This window comes from Mus musculus, chromosome 8 (genome assembly GCF_000001635.26).
Source record: "Mus musculus strain C57BL/6J chromosome 8, GRCm38.p6 C57BL/6J".
In the NCBI taxonomy this organism is placed as follows: domain Eukaryota; kingdom Metazoa; phylum Chordata; class Mammalia; order Rodentia; family Muridae; genus Mus; species Mus musculus.
The window spans coordinates 93210338-93229866 of NC_000074.6; the positions used below are offsets into that span (position 1 = coordinate 93210338).

Sequence of the window (19529 nt, forward strand, 5' to 3'; positions counted from 1 at the left end):
TCTAAGAGGTCTGTTCATGCTAACAGTTGGCAGAATCCAGCCAAACTCTTGCTTGTTGATTCCCACGATGTAGGGCACTGTGTTGAAGTTCTTCTCAGCCAGGATCTCCTCAGGCATCTTTGGCAGCAACACTCCATCAAGCACAGTGGGAACAAAGGGATGGCTCTGAGGAAGAGAACAACACAATGCCAGGGAAGCCCATCTCCCTCTCTGACTTTCTAATGGAGAAGACAGAAAATAGACACTATGGCTTGGGTAGGGGCTGTGGGGACTTAGGGTACTAAGAAGGACATTAATAGTGTATGTGCCCCAAAGGCCTGATTTGGGACATCTCAGTAGTAAGTTAAGGGTGGCAAGAAAGAAGAGGGGCCCTTAGGTGAAATTAAATGTATATTATTTTGAATATGTATTTCCATCTGTAGTAGATTATATCATTCAGAGTGATTCTCACTATTCCTGATAGTTATGCCTGTGAAGTTGACATAAATTCTGCATCTGTGAATTCTGAGCCACTGTTGCTGGGGACTTACTGGGCTAGGCTTCTAGGAACCTGCTCCCAACAGTCTAATCAACCTTGTATTATATGTGGGTCCCAGTTTTAAAAACATGTTATATAACAAATCTATTACAGATAATTGACACGTAGAACTTATTTATAATAAAACACCAGATTAATAGGGCTTAGCATTTCCCCAATCATGGGTTACATAAGAATAAATTTCTTTGGCTTCAGATTCACTATCATGAAGTCTACTGTGATTTTTTTAATGCATTGTCTCATGAATCCACTCATTTACCTAATTTCCAATCTCTTCCTGCCTTTTTCACACACAGAAGGTATCACATGACTACTCTGCTCTTTCTTTCTCTTTTGGGTGTAGTGTCATGTTGGCTCATCAACACTGACTTCAAGGTCAAAAGGCACCAGAACTCAGGCCTGGCAGAAGCCCAGCTATTGCTCATGTTTTCTCCCCAAAGTTGGTCACAGCCTGTCATGCCTTGGGACAATGGACTTACCAGTAGCACTATGCTCTAGAGCATCTTAAGCAGAGAAATAACTTAAAGCAGCAAACATTGAAAAAATGGCAGTAAATAGGCCACAAGGTGGACATGTGTGATTATCAATGATGAGACAAGAAGATAAAGCTTTACTGCAAATGGGATGCTAGGCCTACAGGACTCCGACTTGGCTCCCACCTCTCATTTCCATACCTCCCAATTTAATTCTAATAGATAGAAAACATATGTTATTCCATATTTTTTCTTCTGCTACATAACTTCCCTACTAGGACAGAAGTGTCCAAGAAAGCAGTAGATTATATGCACTTTACTGTCATGTCCTGGCTGTTAAATCAGCTCCAGACACAAAGTAAGCCCTTAATAAATCACTACTGGATGCCCGAAAGACTCTCATTTCACTCCCATATGACCCTTTAAGGAAGTTCTGGGATCCGTGGAAAGATAAACACAGAGGACAGGACCATAGCTGGCAATAGCTGGGTATTGAAAAGGCAGGAGGGAAGAAATGGCAGGTAGACTTTCTCAGGTCATAGGAGAATGAAACTCTAGGCTCTTCCCTGCATGACTCATCAGCCTGTTCCTTTTACAAAACCTTTAGTGGCATCTCAGCCTCCTGATAGCAGGATGTTCTAGTGAAGCCTGTCCCTGCAAGCTCCTTTTGAGAATGAGGAATATGTATGAGAAAGGGGCAAGGAGACAAATAGCCCCAGGGTACAGAGTTGTTGATCACAGCCCTCCGCAGAGAGTTGGGAATAAGTTCAATTCTAGTCTATGGTCTTTCTGTCTACGCTAACTGACAAGAGAATGAGTTATTTCGCCTGTCTTGGCCTCTGGAATGCACACACAGTAATAACCAGAATCCCACAAACAGAAGTCTTATTATTTGGAGTGAAAGCACTGTTAAAACTTAAGAGGGGTCTAATCCTGAAAGCGATAATCCTTACCTGTCTGGAGTCTCCATGCAAATCCAGCTTAAAAAGATTCTGTGAAGATAAGACAGAGGTTGTGTTAGGAAGCCATCCTGGTGCCAAGCTGATTCTCTGAGTTGGGTTTAGGGTATGACCAGTCTCTCCTTCCTGATTCCTACAGTGCTCTCTGTCTATGTGCACTGTGTGTGTGTGTGTGTGTGTGTGTGTGTGTGTGTGTGCGCGCGCGCGCGCGCGCGCATTGGAGATCTAGAAAGGAACCTACTATGGGTACCTGTCCTCTTCATCTTTCCACCTATGCGTTCTTCATAACACCCCATCGTTCCTCTGCAGATACAGTGAAAACAATGTGATTGTATGTGGAGTATATGGGGACTTGCAGGGAGATTGTAAGATGGGCTGAGAAGGACTGAAGTGTCAGGAGATAATGCTTGCCTAGCCCTAACATTCTTCCTTCTGATGTCATAAGTTTAGGTGACTCCTGTTGCCATGGGGTCATGCCCCCAAATATAAAGAACAGTTCAAAGATACCTACAAGATAGTGTACCGTTTATACCAAATACACCAATAACATTTGGAGAAAGTTGGCTTCTAAAGAGATGCCATATAGATCTTGAGTGATGCTATCTTCAGCCTTCCAGAAAACAAACCTCCCGCATAGAGAAGGCAGCCAGAAATAATGGCCAACAGAGGGATAGAGAGTGGCAAATGCTAAGTACGATCTTAGCATCTGGCTCTAGCTACATCCTGACTCCTCTCTGTTCCTGAATGTCATGGGTGTTAGTTACTGGAAGGCTCAGTCACAACACATCCCTGAAGTGAATGTTCTAGTCTTGTGTTCAAAAACTCCAATGCCCATGCTCACTGAAATTCTTCCTATTGCATGCTTTCCTGTGTTTTACATTCGTCACGTTCAGTGTGATTACAATGTGACATATTCTAATGGATCTGACCCATGTATGGAAAGCAACTGCATTATGGGTCTACCAACCAAGGTAGACCTTTCACTCAGTCTCTCTCTGACTCTCTTTCTCTCCCTCTCCTACCCCCCTTTCTTGTCTCTCAATGAATAGTCATAGAAGCACCTTTGAAACTCTTAGAAAAATGTCATGTGATCTTAGGTTCTCTGGAATTTCCCAAAGATACAAAGTAATCCTGTAGGTGATAGGTACACCTGTGGTTGGAAGACATATTTTTCCATTCTGGATACTCAAATAGTTGTGAAACATTTATTAAGGAGAATACCTGTAATACCATCACTGAAGATGGTGAAACAGAAAATTTTCAGAGAACAACCAACGATGCATAGTGAGGCCATCTCAGAAATCCAAAGAGAAAAAGAAGACAGCAGATCTCAAAGAGAAAAAGAAGACAGCAGATCTTTAACTCTGAAAAACATAGACTTCAGTATTTTTTGAGCCTGGTCTACTAGAATCCAAGACCCAAAGCCATATTGGACTCAACCGATATCTATACTAGACTGGTGGACTGGTTTCAGTGAATTCAATGGAGGGATGGATATATGGAAGATAATGAATGGTTAGGCAGGTAATTATCATTGAATCTATATAAGAACTAGTTTCCTGAAACATGGAAAAGAAGGTATAACTGTTATAATTTAGATAGCTTCTAAATCAGCCAAATGATACTTTATAATGAAAAAACACTGATAGTTTTCCATTATAAAAGAGAGAGAAAGAAAAACAATCACAATAATACAGAAGCCTGCCACTATTGCCAAGAGGCAAGAGAATATCCCGAAGTAGTTTCTCCAAAACTGCAGAAGAGATGAAGTGAAGAAGTCTGGGGTAAAGTACAAGGTTGGGGAGCACTGGGAGAGGCCAACCAATTTCACCTACCAATTTTAGTGTGGTCCCCAAGAGCTCTTCCTCTGTCTTCTGGCGAAGGCAGTGAACCATGGCAGCGGAAGTGGTGTTTTTACAACCAGATATGACAGCAATTTTCTTCAACAGATCACAGGCCACAAGCAAAGGTTAAGAGTAGTACTTATACCTCTGTCAATACAGCCTAGGGTTCTATCCAATACCCAGTTTCTACTGACGATACGTGATTGCCCCAAATTCTCAGTACCAGCAGGTGTGGGTTCTGGGCTCCTCAGAGTGATGCCTCTGTCAGTGTTGGGACTTGATACAGACTATTTCAATATTTAAAGCCTGTGCTGCTTTATAATCTGTTAAGTGGAATCAGGTGTTGTGGCACATTCTTTTAAGTCCAACACTTGTGAAGTAGCAGCAGGCAGATTTTGGAGAATTCTAGGACAGCCTGGTCTATAGAGTGAGTCCTAGGGCAGCCAGGGTTACATAGTCAGACCCTGTTTTAAAAATGAAAACTAATTTGTTAAGTGAACATAATATTGTTAGTGTGGATGTGTTAAGAGAAGCCAGTGTGGTAAGGAAAAAGAACCAAGAATTCTACTCTCTTGTGTAGAGCTACTGCCTCCACACTCTGGCCAGGTGTCTTTTGCCACCCAAATATGAATTATATCTTTCCTATGAGGAAAAATTACCTATATGATGTACTCAGGGAAATGCTTGCTGCCATATCGAAACTTGTACTGAGTTGTTGGATGTCTAGGAACATGATTCAAAAAAAAAAATTACTTCAGAACTTGCAGAACTTGGCCTAGTTGTGAGCCCAAAACAAGCTCTAGCCATTGAAAATGTCAACTGTACCCCATAGCAAAAGAGATTTGTGAGGAGAGAAGACAAAAGGACACAGGAACAGCACTGGGTAGAATTTACCTCAGCCAAAGGCCTGGTGTTCTTCTTGACCAGGCCTGCAGTGAGGGCCACACCACTTTCAGAAATAGCCCTCTGGAAGAGATTCTTGGCCAAGGGAGACAACACCTGGCAGAGACAGGTAGAGAAGGTGACTTTATACTCAGTGACTCACTCACAGGATTCTGTGGGACCAGCGTTTGGACTCTGTTTGATCACCTTGATGACCCTGTGAAGCCCCCCCCCCCCCTGGTTCTCTGGTTCTGCTGGCTCCTGGCCAATGTGGGATTGCCTCAGTAGCCCCACGTGGCAGCCAGCACCAAATTTTACCTGACCCTGTGGCTGAACTTCATTTGGACATCCCCCTGGAAACATTCACAGAAAACAGCCAAAGAGTCAGAAGAAGAAAAAACTGAAAGACAAGTCCATTTTAACAGACGGGTGTTCACACACTGAATTCTGAAGCAGAGAAAGCAGATCACCACACAAAGGGAAACTGGAAACAAGCAGGCATAGATACCCTTGTAGTCGATAAAGTATATTTCAAACTAAAGCTAATTATAAGAGATAGGGAACACTACATATTAATAAAGGATGAATTTATCTAGAAGGCACCACAATTATAAGCAAACATTTAGAGGCTCTTAATTTTATAAAACAATCACTAAGGGACATGAAAGGCCACCTAAGATATGAAGCAAACATATTGGAGGACTTAATTATGCAACCCTCGTATTAAGAAAGGTCTTCCAAACTAAAAATAAGCAAAGAAATCTCAGAGCTAAAATATGCCGTGGATCAACTGGATTTAACAGATTTACTCAAAATATTCCACCCAAGATGTAGAGAATACAAAGGCTTCTTAACTGCAAATGGAAACTTCTCCAAAAATATCATGTCACAGTCCACAGATAAAACATTAAAAAGTACTAAGAAATCAAAATTATTCCTTGTTTCTAATGAGATCTCAATGAAATAAAAGTAGGATCAATAACAAGTATGTAAGTCTCATCTTAAGCATATTCCATTATCAATATGCATGTAAATATGTTAAAATCAATTAGATTTGTCCTTCAACCCATTCCAATTTATCATCACATTGTACATAATATATGGAGGAATTTAAAGTTATTGATTGTAAGCATGAAATCAATATATTATGTGAAAAACATTGTAATTCAAGAACTAATAAAGAAAATGAATTGCAATGCTTTTTGTATAAATTAGGAGATTACTTATAATATTTAGTTATCTCATCAAGGCGATAGCATGAAAAAGAACTTGGACTCTCTTCCTTGAACCAAAATATTTCAGTTAATGAACAAAATAGTCCTATGTGATAAAGTTTCCAAAATAGCCCATGTGTAGAAGTATGCAAATAGAGAATGTACAAGCTAAAGCTAGTTTTTAGATTTTCTTTAGGGTCAGAATTGAAGGTAGACGCTATAACTCTATATATTAGTTATGTAAGGGGAAATCATGGCAGAATTAAACTAACATTCAAAAACTGATTTAAAAAAGTTATGCAACATAAATAAGTGAAAGAGCCACAGGAACACTCATATACAATGGAAAGGAGAGAGGATGGAAGGCAGGTTTACAGGAGAGAGGTGGTCGATACATGCAGGGATGGATAAAGGTTGTGGAAATACTGCAGTAATACACATCCAAATGTCCTCTTTGAATTCATCTGCACTTTCCCTTATCTCTGAGGAAAACGAGACCATTTTTCCTCAAATATTCAGCCACATGTTTGAAAATTATGGTGATGGGTTTGTACTCTGATCAGTTCTCAGGGAGTGGGCAGGTCACTGAGGACTCCTAGAAGTTTCCATAGATCCCCACAGCATCTCCCACTCCTTGTCTCCACACCAAGTTGACTCCTCATATAATCAGAATGTGTCTGAGACCCCTGTCTCCCTGTCTCCCTGGGGAAGCATCTGTCCACCCCTCCTCACGACCGTCTCTCCATTCCCACCTGGACCCTCAGTCCCAGACACTGCTACCCTTTTTATTGGGTTTTCGAAGCCACAAGACTACTTAAGATGACCCCCTGACTGCTCCAAGTGCTCTAGTTCCCTCAATGTATATGTCTAGCTTGGAGCCAAATAGTGGTGCCCGAACTACTTCATGCCCTTCCCTTTTACGATCTGTAGTTTACTTTCAACCTTCTCCCCCCCCCCCCGAACAAAGTGAATTGTATGTTAATGTGCTGTGCAAAGAGAAAGAGAACTCAGTCTCATGAGAAGAAAAATAATATATAGCAGGTGCGTTTTTATGGTAGGGCATAAAAGTGCCTCTTAGAAGCAGAGGAGTGTTTGGTTCTTAGTTTTCCGTTGTCTAATGCTGAGCAATAAACATACAAACATGAATCTAGGCATTGAAAACAAAGTTCCCCGTGGCTGGGCTATCTGGTCTCCAAGGGATCCTATCAGCAGATATCATACTTAGTAAGGCCTGGTGCCAGGAATACTTACAAGAACAGAGACACTTTCACCTCCTGCTGACTCTCCAAAGATGGTCACAGAGCCTGGGTCACCTCCAAATTTAGCAATGTTGTCCTGGACCCAGTGTAGTGCAGCCACCTGGTCCAAGTGACCCCAGTTCCCCCTGCTGTGTTCATCCCCTGTGCTGAAAGAAACCAGGGTAAAAATAGATATGTCATGAGCTAGAAGTAAGCTGGGAGCTCTTAGTGAAATAAGTTGTGCTCTGCAGGCCTAATACATGTCTTCATCAGCCTCTCATCTCTCTAGCAATATGCTATCTGGGACTCTACACTCAATCTTCCAGGAGCAGTGTTGCCTAGGAGCTAGTTAGTGCTCATCTGGAAACAAGACAGTCAAAACCCCCAACTTCTGAGTGTATTCAGCTCATACTACAGAGCATAGTGAACATGAACAGGTGGGAAGAGGTTTGAGTATCAAGTAATGAAAGTTCTTTGAAAATAAAAATAAATCTAACTTACGAAAGATGTAGGGATGGGAGGGGGCAACTGTGAATGATACTTCAGACTGCAGGACCAAGAAAGGCCTCTTGGGAGCAGTGCTAGCTAATAGAGACCTGAGTAAAATGATCATGCAGGCTTATGGGTATCATAAAATATTACTGCTTGTTATAAGAAGCATTAGCTACAAAGGACCTTGGGGTCGTGGAAACGAACGTCTGGGTGTAGCTAGCAGCAGACACAGCCAGGGCAGGTGCTGAGAGCCTTGGCAAGAGATTCTACACATGTATGGAAATGATCTGCAGGAGCAAGATATGATTTAACTCCTGTTTGTCATAGCATTCTGGCTACTCTGTAGAAAATTCATGCCTTAAAAGTAACAGGTTTACAAAACAAAAACAAAAACAAAACAAAACAACAACAATGAAAAACCCACTGGTTATAACAATACTCCAGTCCTAAACCGTAAGACTTTAATCAGAGTGGAAGACAGGAATAAATGATAAGTAGATGAAGTCAGTTTTTTGAAGGTGGAGCCAAAAGGACTGGTTTATTGGTTAGATGTTGAGTTTAAGAAAAAGTGGAGTCCAAAATGTCCTCCAGGCTTTTATGCCAAGCAAGCAGGAGTCAGCATGGCCAGCGTCAGCACAGTGGGATGCAGGGAAAGGAGGAAGGTTTGGTTTCTTCCCCCCTGCTCAGAATAGCATAAGCATGCCATAACTCAACGCATCCCCTACAGCAATGTGCCCACTCTGCAAAAGGTGGTTCAGAAGTAGCTGTTATCTATGCCTGGAATCACACAGGGAACAACACATAAATCAGCTGAGAAGCAAGTGTAATAGGTGGAGAATTAATGGATAGGTGAGGTCCATTAGTGGAGGAGCAGGATGCCTTCTGAATAAGCCGGACAGAGGTCTCTAAAATGCTTGGCATCACTAGAACTGAGTCCTGGCATCTTTGTTCTGGCAGTTATATTTGGATGTGTTCATACAAAAAAATGATGGAGTACTAGAGCCTGTAAAATGTGAGGTCCAGTGAAAGGCCATTAAGTCACTGGGTACACTGCCCTTGGTGATCTCATGGCACCAGGGTTAGTTCCCTAGTGAGCCAGGTATAAAAATAGCAAGGCTTCCTCAGCCATCTCTTTCCAGCTTTCTGTCTCGTGGGTGATCTCTTCTGCATCCTGAAGATTCCGTTTCTGTCCCTCTACCATATTGATCTCAATATGAGGGCCCACACCAGACCTCCAACAGAAGGAAAAAAATGTATCTTGGATGACAAGCCTCTAAAATTTTTAACTCAATAATATTTGTCTTATACATGTCACAAGTATTGATCTGGTATTCTGATATATAATAAGAAAAAAGACTAATATTGGAGGGCTAGTTATAGAAGAGTTCAAACTCTACCTGAAGAATCCCCAGATGCCCAAACGGTATTGGATGACCACCACCACGACATTTTCATGCGTAGACAGGACCAGTCCATCATAGGTTGATGCCCCACCTAACACTAGTCCACCTCCATGGATCCACACCATCACCTGGAAAAAGATGCAGCAACACAGATCATCAGAAAGCTCCCCTGGAGGGCCCTAGAAGTTGTCTAGTTTGAGTGCCTAAATCTAAGCTGACTCAACTTTGACATCACGGAAGCCATACTAGTACCAAACAAGGCTACAACAGGCAGTCTTTTTCTACCATGCTTTGGCCTAGAATGTCATCTTCCCCATCATTTCTTGCCTTTCTTCAAAGACTCGCGAGCCCTGTCTTTACAGGCCTCCTTAAACTGAAAACATCATCATAGAAACATCTGAGGCCAGTGATGTTATGCTCACCCCAGCACTCCACCCTCCTCATGTGAGGGCTTTATTGTCAGTGGCTCAAGTTCATCATTCTCAGACTCAAAGACTGACTGTGCAGATGGTGACGCTGAGTGCAACAAGATGAAGGAACAAGTGACCTAGTGAGTCCCACCCTGAGCTTTGTCCTCCTCTTCTTCCTTTCTTCCACCCTTTCTCCCCCCTCTCTTTCTCTCTGTCTGTCTCTCTCTGCCTCTCTCTGTCTCTCCCTGTTTCTCTCTGTCTCTCTCTCTCTTTCTCTCTCAGATAAGGGTCTGATTTTTAAGACAGAATAATGATAGCTGGCCCAGTACTTGCTATGTAGCCCAGGCTAACAAACTTACTCAAATGCTTCTGGCTCAACGGCTTCTCTAGAGTGGATGTTACTTAACTAGTCTTTTTTTTTTTGTGATGCAGGGGATCACACTCAAGGCCCTGAGCATCCAGGCAGCTACTCTACCACCAAGCTACACTGTTGTCCCTCTTCTTTATCTTGATATCCTTCATTAGTCCAGTTAGCTAAAGTGGTGATGAGAAGAAAGGAGAGGAATCAGTGACAGAAGAAAGGACAGCATCAGAGCCCTAGGAACACCCTGCAGCTACTACAGTGCCAGAAGCAGACATCATGACATTTGGGGACAGTGCAGCTGTGTGCAAAGTTTACAGCAGCATCAGAAGCACAGCAGTAACAGAGCCAGCAGGGGGTGTGACATTAGCAACATCAATAGATGCATCAGTAGTAGCAAAATGCAGTGATAGCTACCACCCTAGAAACAGCAGCCACTATAGTAGCTATAGCAGAGAGAGGCGGATAAAATATCCCAGAGAATAGCAAGGACAGATGCAAGAGGAAGCAGAGAAATAAAGACTACAGAGTGTGGACAGCTAAGGTTTGGAGAGGAATAAGACCACAAAAGCCAAAGAAGAGAAGCAACAGGTCTTGTCTGCTATAAGTTTCAGAGAGTTCTCTTGTTCCTGGATGGAACAGTAGCAATAGCTATCAGGGGCTGGGTAATCCCGATACACAGGTCTGAAATCTGTAACGCTTGCTGGGCTGTAGTGCTGGGGATTCCCAACAACTAACTAAATTGGAAGCTACAGTGCTAGTCCCTGCCCAGAGAATAGAGTGAGGCTTAGACGCTACTCACTGGGGGAAGGAGGCCTCTGACTTCTATAACTGACAAAGAACTATAACGTGTGTCATCATAGAGCTAATAGCTCCAGTTCCAGAAGCAATCTCAACATCTGCAACACAGCAGGATATCTGCCCCTAGCTGTCAGTTACTGCCACGGATGCTCTCAGAAGCAGTTCTTCTTCTTACTGACTCACAATTCCTAGGGCAAAGGAACTGCCACCAGATGACTGGCAAACAACTATAGGTAATCAGTTTTTCCTTCTATTTGTGTGAGAAAACCAGAGAAGATTATATTCTAGCTATAAGGCCATCGTCCCCAAGCACCAGTTTAGTACACGAGGAAACAAAGTCACAGAGGGTTAGAGAAGCGACTCAATGCTGTACTGCTTTGGAGACTCATGCAACGACGTGTGACATCACAAACAACATTCCCAGATTTCAGTGTACCTAGAAGGCAAGTACCATTGCTTGGTGTTCCTAGGAAAAATATCAAGGGAAAAATGTTTCCTATGATTGACGGAAGCTCTGGGCCTCTGAATCAATTCATTCCTGTGGTGCCCCTGCCTCTAGCTATTTTAAGCTCTCCCAGTTGTACGGGAGAGCCAGATGCTAAAACTCAGAAGGTTAGAACAGATCAACAACTTACTGGCAATCTGTCACTCTTTGTCAAGTCAGCTGGAGTGTAAATATTCAGGTAGAGACAGTCTTCAGAAAACTGGAGAGGAATTTTCTCCTTTCTGTTAGTTAGGAGGTCATTGACTATTTGCCCTGTCACTGGGTCTTGGAAGCACCTGTGAGAGGAGAGAGAACACCCAAGGTTTCATCAGACCCAAATTGGAAACATTACCTGGTATCAACCTTGCTCTGAGAGTTGTAATTCTGTAAGTTATTATCATCCCATGGGGACACTGGAATGGAGATACCCCAGGAGCCATGGGAATGGCACCCTGGGGCTGCAGTCTCTCTGTCCTACAACAAGTGAACAACTTACTATACCTCCCTTCCCAGAGTCTTAGATCTGCCCTGGCCAAAGAGAACATAGGTGCTCATATGCTTGGCTTGCCCTTGGAGAGGACACTCCTTGCACTGGCTAGACAGGGTCCTGTGCTCTGCTGAGCTTTGTACCGTGGGCTGAAAAGTTGACTGAGGTTCTCTACGAGGTGAACATGGACTAGTCTTGGGTGACTGCCATCAGTCACAGAAATGCTCTCAACTGGCAAACCTGTTGAGACAACAGCATCTCAAAAAGACTTGCTTTCCGGTTCAGCTTCATGCACTGATAAGCTGGGTGACCCTGAAGGACTTTCCTGAGCTGGGTTCCAGTCTGCCAGGTCTCAGTAAGGAGGCTGCTAATGTCCAAGAGCTTTGCGACACTGGCCTGCTAAGATTCTGCCATCAATTATTTGAAGTAACCATTGTTGCTCTCATAAAAGATTTCAAAGGCCATTCTGGATTAGAGTTAGTAATGTTACTGAGGTCTTCCAATGTGGAAGACTGATTTACATTATATGCTCACACATTAATGCCTTAGGTGAGCTCCAGGGTAGGCTCCACCTACATCTGCATTTCATAGATGAGAAGACAAAGCACAGCGTGGTCAGAGAACCAGGTAAACATCTCACCACCTCAAAGACCCATGCTGGGCAGTGCTTATCTCCTCAGCACATTACAAGCCGTGTTCCCAGATCTTGGTGGACTCAGAAGCCAAGCATTATTGGCTTGTAGAAGCATCATTTAGAAGCAGCAGCTGAGATCTTCAGATGTCAGGGTGACACAGAAATGAATGCCAGGTACAGAAATGAATCAATAAAAATGGTTCTACATTTCATTCTAGGAACTTTCCTTACATTATGGAGGGAAAGGTTGTAATAGTCATAAAAGCAATAACTCAAATGTCAAAAGAGGACTCTGTTAAGCTCACAAAGATTTCAATACAATCGCTATGATCATTGCATATTATTTGTTTTCCCATAGGCAGAATAAAAGTATTTCAGTAAGCCTAAGGTTTAGGCAGAGTTTCTTAATGGAGATGCTCTGGAGAAACTTTAAGAATAGGTTCATAGTCTTTGGTTCAATAATTATATTTCTTGGGACTTATCCTAAAGTATTCATGAGTATGTAGAGTAATTCCAACAGTTCATGCTGATCATATGTTAAAGACTTGGTGCATGTCATGCAGTGACACTGAAATTAAGGTGACTAAAAGCAACAGTACGAGAGTCAGTGGCAGAGGGTGACTGAGGCTGCCAGCATACTCATATGTGAGGGAGGCATACATCAGAGCTGTAGAGGCCCACAGCAGACAAAAGACTGGAAACGTGTCCAATGGCAGTGACAGCTGTTTCTGGGTAGCATCCTGTGTGGGGTCACTTTCCTCATCTTTTATTTCCTTTTTTTTTTTTTTTTTTTTTTTTTTTTTTTTTTTTTTGGAGACAGAGTTTCTCTGTATAGCCCTGGCTGTCCTGGAACTCTCTTTGTAGACCAGGCTGGCCTAGAACTCAGAAATCCGCCGGCCTCTGCCTCCCAAGTGCTGAGATTAAAGGCGTGTGCCACCATGCCCAGATTTTTATCTTTTATTTCCTAACTCTTCTGTAGTAAGCACACATTAAATAAATAACAAAAACAAACAAAACAGTGGGAGTTCAAGTAGTACACCAAGAAGAAAGGGTTCTAGGAGACTGGGAAGTTCTAAGTGTTTCAACTTTCCACCATGTTCTTCTATTTCCAGCAGTTGGAAGCCTCTTGTTATGGATGAGGAAACACACGTACTACGGGCATGCAGAGAAAAAGACCCTGCAAAGCAGACCTGGAACTTGGGGGCACTGAAGTCCTCCACGATGCTCTTGATCCCAGATCAAAGTAGAAGCCGGTTAGAGGACAGGGCTGACCCTTCCTATGTCACTGCGAGGCAGGTTTCCTCCAAAAGAGGCACAGGCCCACCCGGGCAACTTACATAGGAGGGTAGGAGGTGGCATTCTTCACGGAGCTCCAGGGCTCTGCAGGCTGTGGTGGAGCAAACCTCAGAGATCCAAGAGGGGGCTTGGCAAAGGGGACTCCCAGGAAGACGGCCACAGGCTGTGTGAATCCTTCTAAGCTGATGTACTTCCCCAGGACTTTGCCTTGCACGGTGTCCACCATGGGTGGTGAGGATGGATGTCCTGCTGGACAAGAGAAAAAGAGGACACATCAGGGCACATCAGGGAGGCAAACTCAGACCAGGATTTCTAACAGGTTTCCCGTTTTCTAAGCATGATACCTTAAATTAATTGCCACAGCCCCACAAGCCTCGGTATGTTTTCACATAAGCTAATGATGAAGGAAACAGTCCTTATTTTAGAGGGGTGATGGAAGGGGCAGATGGGAATTGCACAAGGAAAGCATTTAAACAAAGAGTAGTGACTACTATCAATGTGTGTGACCTGGAGTATAATCCTCAAAAGTCTCTGGAAGCATGTACCCATTAGGACGTGGTACTGTCCCATCAAAGTTGCACATATATTTAATTCGAACACTCAAGGGGCAGAGGCAGACATATCTCTGTGAGTTCCAGGCTAGCCTAGTCTATATACAGACTTCCAGGACAGCCAGAGCTACACAACCAGATCTCATCTTAAAAATTTATTATTATTATTATTATTATTATTATTATTATTATTATTATTATTAAAGGAGATCATATGGCTGAGCTGCATGGTGGACAAGAGGATGGACAAGGGGTCTCTCCTCCTCTCAGGAAGCTGCCTTATAGGAAAGGATCATAGAGACACTTGGCCTAATGCTGAGTTAAAATATGTGTCCTAGTAAGAACACTTCTGATTTTCATCTCAAAAGAAGAACTCTGGCTTAGAGCAGGTGCAGGAGAGAACGGGGGAAGGTGTAGAACATGCGGAACATGTAGAATCAAAAGCATGCAGAAAAGCAACAACAGCACATAGAGTTGGACAGAGGCTCTGCTGGGATGGCTGAGCAGCACACCATCGAGCAGAGCCTGTGGTTGTTAACAGTTACACAGAAGGGAGACAATGCTTGTGAAGGAGGGCTGCGAAGTCCAGGCTTTGGTCTTACCCAGTGGAGAAATACAGAGTCTGAACAGTTGCAGAGTAAAGCAAACAATTAAGTTCTAGAATATTCGTCCATTATCTCTCAGTTGGATCATCCAGAGTAGAGCCTTTTATGTATTCCACTATATCTCTATATACTTCTATATATTCGATATACTTCCATATACCTCATTCTTATAGAGTGGACAATCATTTTTCATTCCTCTGCTTCTTTTTTTTTTTTCCTGGCCCTCTTCTGTGTATCGTGATGTCTGAGGGAATCATCCTGATCAAGAGACAGGGGCACGTGTACACACCTTCTCAGGATAACCCATGCCTGCACGTACATGGTTAAGCACCTCCGTGCCTCAGAGCACTCGGAGAGTACTTTCTTTACTCTCACTCTTACAACTGCTCCTATATTTATACAGAAAAGATACTTCCTTCTGTATGTGTGGCATAATAGAAAATGACTCCAGGATTCCATCTAACAGAAGAATAACCCACTTTACTTGAAACCCTGTACTGAAAACAGGGGTCTGGGATGCTAGGTATCTACAAGTATTGAAAAATGTAAGTTGTCTCTTGTTGTTACTTCCTGTTAATTAGTATAAAATCCAAAGTTAATTTTGGAAGAAAGTTATAAATCCTCAGATTATGTTTTGATGACTTTTATTTTACTTATGATTATTAGGCTATCAGGACAAAAGCCCATTGTAAGTCTAAAATATATTTACATAAGAAGAACAGCTATTAATACTGGAAAATCTTTATGTAAAGTAGGCTACAAGCTGTAACTATGCTTCGTGTGACTAAAGAAAACCCATGCTTCATTCCTTTCCTTGTTAGTTATTATCAAGCCATTTAGAGAGGAACTTTCTGGAAAAAATTATTATATATCCTTATATAATAGGATGTCTGTGGATGGTGACAATGTGAGTTGCTTTGTACTAGACACTGTCTACTTTTTTATAACTAGGAGAGAATGTCATAAATTAATATGAAGATATGAATGAGAAAGGAAAACTGATTCTTGTTTGATGTGGAGGTCATGGGGAAGAAAGAAGACTCAGAATCAGGATCAGATCCTGGCTCAGTGCAAGGCAGGTCCCACTGAGAAGCTGGTGAGATGTTCTAGGATGAGTGCTGTAAGGCATGAACACTCCTCACTAAAAGCCAGTAAGAGGCAAGTGAAGTTTGGTGTACATGCAGGAATGTGTGCACCCACTCTGCCAGTGCCACTGTGGAGTGACAGGAGGGCTGAAAGCAAGAACACAAGGACAGCCACTGCTGGACATAAGAATGTCTACCATAGGGTGTAAGGACAAGCGCACAGCCCTGCAGAAGGACCGGGATAAGGGGAGTAGGTTGCAGAAGATGCTGAGTGTTTCAAAGATGTAAACAGAGCAATGTCTGAGCAGATTTTGGCATAGTCTCTATCAGGCCAGTACTGACCTCCCACTGAGATAGAATGGATAGAAACCAGACTTCTCAGCATAAGAAATGTTTGGCTTATGTGGGAGTTATGAACAAGGCCAGGTACAGTAGTTGCCACTTACATTGTATGGAAGGTGCACATATCAACATCATGAGCAATCAACAGGGTAATGGAGGTTATTTCCAGTTCCTTCAAAGTACTTCTCCAAGAAAGTTTACTAGGTTATCACAAATGAACCTACTCATAACTCTCCTGGGCATATATCCAGAAGATGTTGCAACCGGTAAGAAGAACACATGCTCCACTATGTTCATAGCAGCCTTATTTATAATAGCCAGAAGCTGGAAAGAACCCAGATGCCCCTCAACAGAGGAATGGATACAAAAAATGTGGTACATTTATACAATGGAGTACTACTCAGCTATTAAAAAGAATGAAGTTACAAAATTCCTAGGCAAATGGATGGACCTGGAGGGTACATCCTGAGTGAGGTAACCCAATCACAAAAGAACTCGCATGATAAGTACTCACTGATAAGTAGATATTAGCCCAGAAACTTAGAATACCCAAGATATAGGATACAATTTGCGAAGCACATGAGACTCAGGAGGAACGAAGACCAGGGTGTGGACACTTTGCCCCTTCTTAGAATGGGGAGCGGAATGCCCATGGAGGGAGTTGCAGAGACGAAGTTTGGAGCTGAGACAAAGGGGTGGACTGTCTAGAAAGCCATATCCGGGGATCCATCCCGTAATCAGCCTCCAAACGCTGACACCATTGCATACACTAGCGGGATTTTGCTGAAAGGACCATGATATAGCTGTCTCTTGTGAGACTATGCTGGGGCCTGGCAAACACAGAAGTGGATGCTCACAGTCAGCTATTGGATGGATCACAGGGCCCCCAATGGAGGAGCTAGAGAGAGTACCCAAGGAGCTGAGGGGATCTGCAACCCTATGGGTGGAACAACAATATGAACTAACCAGTGCCCCCTGGAGCTCGTGTTTCTAGCTGCATATGTATCAGAGGATGGTCTGGTCGGCCATCAGAGGAAAGAGAGGCCCATTGGTCATGCAGACTTTATATGCCTCAGTGCAGGGGAATGCCAGGGCCGGGAAGTAGGAGTGAGTGGGTGGGGGAGTTGGGGGAGGGATAGGGGGCACTTTTCAGATAGCACTGGAGATGTGAATGAAGAAAAGAACCTAATTTAAAAAAAAAGAAAAAACAACAACATGAGCTTGCAAACAGCTTATGTCACACACGTGCACACACACACACACACACACACACACACACACACACACACACACACACACACACACACTATGGAAATGGCATGACCAGCAGCAAAAACTGCTCCACCCAAACCTGGTTCCTTTACTCTCAGTTCCTGGCTTTTCATAGAGCCACATGTACAGAGAGAAGATAAAACCTAAACATATTCTAGGCTTTCAGTGTTCTTAAGCTCTGGACTCATGGGTCATAGATAGGCTAAGGTGGTGTTTATGGTGTGCATGGCCCTATGGATCTCAATTCCTCAATTGCTAAGATGTCACAGATAAACACTGAGATCCAATATGAAGTCTTGTGTTAATCATGAATTTAATTTGCTCATCTGATGTATTGACATGTTACTTCCCTGACTCTGTGGGAGCCGTGGTTCCTGTGGTACATCAAACCCAGAAGCACTGTTCCATACACCTCCTTTATTCATGTCTCCCCTCCTGGGCTACTGTTTTATGGGCTGTAATCACTTCCAACCATGGACAAGACAACTAAGATAGCCTGTGACCAAGAATCCATGGGGGGGGGGAGAAAAGGAATTCTTCAGAAGCTGCCTCAAGGAAGCACCTGTCTATAGTTTACCCATCCTTCCACCTTCTCAGGATCCTGGTCCTTTCTTTTTGTCACCCCAGTTATGAACCCTTTCTTTGGGAGTCAGGATTAGCAGACTATTATCTTAATGTTCATTATCTCTAATGTGATGACCTGATTACACCTCTGATTTCTTATTAATATGCTCCATTTTCTTTTTCTATAACTTCAGTTCACATGTACATATGATGTATGTGCACCTATGTGCACACTTGTGAGTGTGTAAATGAAGGTGTGTGCCTGCAGTGGTGCTTGTGTGGAGGTCAGAGGACCACTTTACACACTGCACCCACTAGCTGGTTTAAAATGTGGTCCCCTTGTCCATTTCCTAGGCTCCTTTGTTGTATACTAGGCTAGCAGTTCTGGTCCAGGAACCTCTGGGCATTTTCCTGCCTCCACCTCCCATCTTGGCACAAGAGCACTGAGATTGTAGTCCCATTAGCTATGTCACATGAATACTGGGGATTCAGACTCGAGTCCTTGTGCTTACACAGAAGGGGCTTTACCCTGCGATCCAGCTCCTCAGCCCTGATACACATCATTTCAAGTCACCCCTCTTATCCGTCATCTCCTCTCACCTAGACCCACCCTAAATACTATAGAAGGCGCCACCTAAGGCATCCTCAAAGTGACCCAGTGGAGAGGGTACGGTCACCACTTCTGTAGAGACAGGATGACACAAGTTCACCATGCTGAGTACTTTGCCTAAAGACAAATGGTTTGGAAGTATTTAGCTGAGATTCCGAATTTTCTACCAAGCTTCTTTCCAAAATCAGTCTAACTGTAGACAAACAGTTAAGGAGGAAACAGGCAGCTTTCCTAATCCCCTTTGTGGCACATGGCGCTAGCTCATTGCCCTTCTCGACCTGCCATGTGATCTTAAGTCAGAGTGTTTGTTTTTCTCTGACTCAGCATGTCAGCTGGACTGGGATACTTGTCTAAAAAGTGAAAATGGCTAACGATCAAAGCTCGCAACAGTTTTATACTATTGTCACCTCTGCCCACCTCTACCTGGTATGAGCTTTTGAAATGTACCCCACCATCACCCGAATATTTGTATTCCATAAAGACTCACCCCCTGCTGTGAATGCTGCAAGTGACACCAGGATCAGAGCAGAGAGGCACATGGTAGGAGGCTACAGGTTTGCAGGACAGGGAGGTCTCCAGCCTGTGACAAAGGGGGCACACTGATCCTGCCCCACTCCTGGAGGGTACCAGCAAATTTCTCTCAATCAATTGTATGATACCACAAAAGAACAATCTTTCTATTCCAAAGAGCTCTGCAGGTTTCTCAAGAGATCACTAAGCCACCCCCACCCAGAGTTTACCCAGGTTTATCTAAATTGTTTGGACTCTACACTTAGATTGCAGGAGTCCACAAACTGGTCAAACAACTTCTTACATAAATATCTCTCAGCAGGACATTCACACCTCAGTGCTCTCTTATTTTCCAAACCAGTTCTGTAGACTCCTTTAAGTAAGGTGACTCTTTGGTCTTGGGTCTTCACATCAAGCTGGAATTGTTCAGAGCCCCTCACAGCCACACAGTTGACCACCAGAGAGGTTAGGGCA

General features: G+C 43.2%; 1 protein-coding gene across 2 annotated transcripts in view; it reads right to left on the reverse strand.

The window, feature by feature from the left end:
• Ces1e (carboxylesterase 1E) overlaps nt 1-19294 on the reverse strand; it is a 28414-nt gene extending 9120 nt beyond the window's left edge. The window contains exons 1-9 of one of the 2 annotated variants that reach the window (NM_133660.3): nt 19033-19282; nt 13558-13765; nt 11251-11395; nt 9038-9171; nt 7162-7315; nt 4709-4813; nt 3806-3910; nt 1965-2003; nt 25-165 (exon numbers count right to left, since the gene is read on the reverse strand). In NM_133660.3, coding sequence (NP_598421.1) covers nt 25-165; nt 1965-2003; nt 3806-3910; nt 4709-4813; nt 7162-7315; nt 9038-9171; nt 11251-11395; nt 13558-13765; nt 19033-19084 — 1083 coding nt within the window. In that variant the 5' untranslated portion in view covers nt 19085-19282. Of the gene's footprint in view, nt 1-24; nt 166-1964; nt 2004-3805; nt 3911-4708; nt 4814-7161; nt 7316-9037; nt 9172-11250; nt 11396-13557; nt 13766-19032 lie in introns of both variants that reach the window. The other variant, XM_006530651.3, reaches the window with a different exon arrangement.
• Nucleotides 19295-19529: the final 235 nt, after the last annotated feature.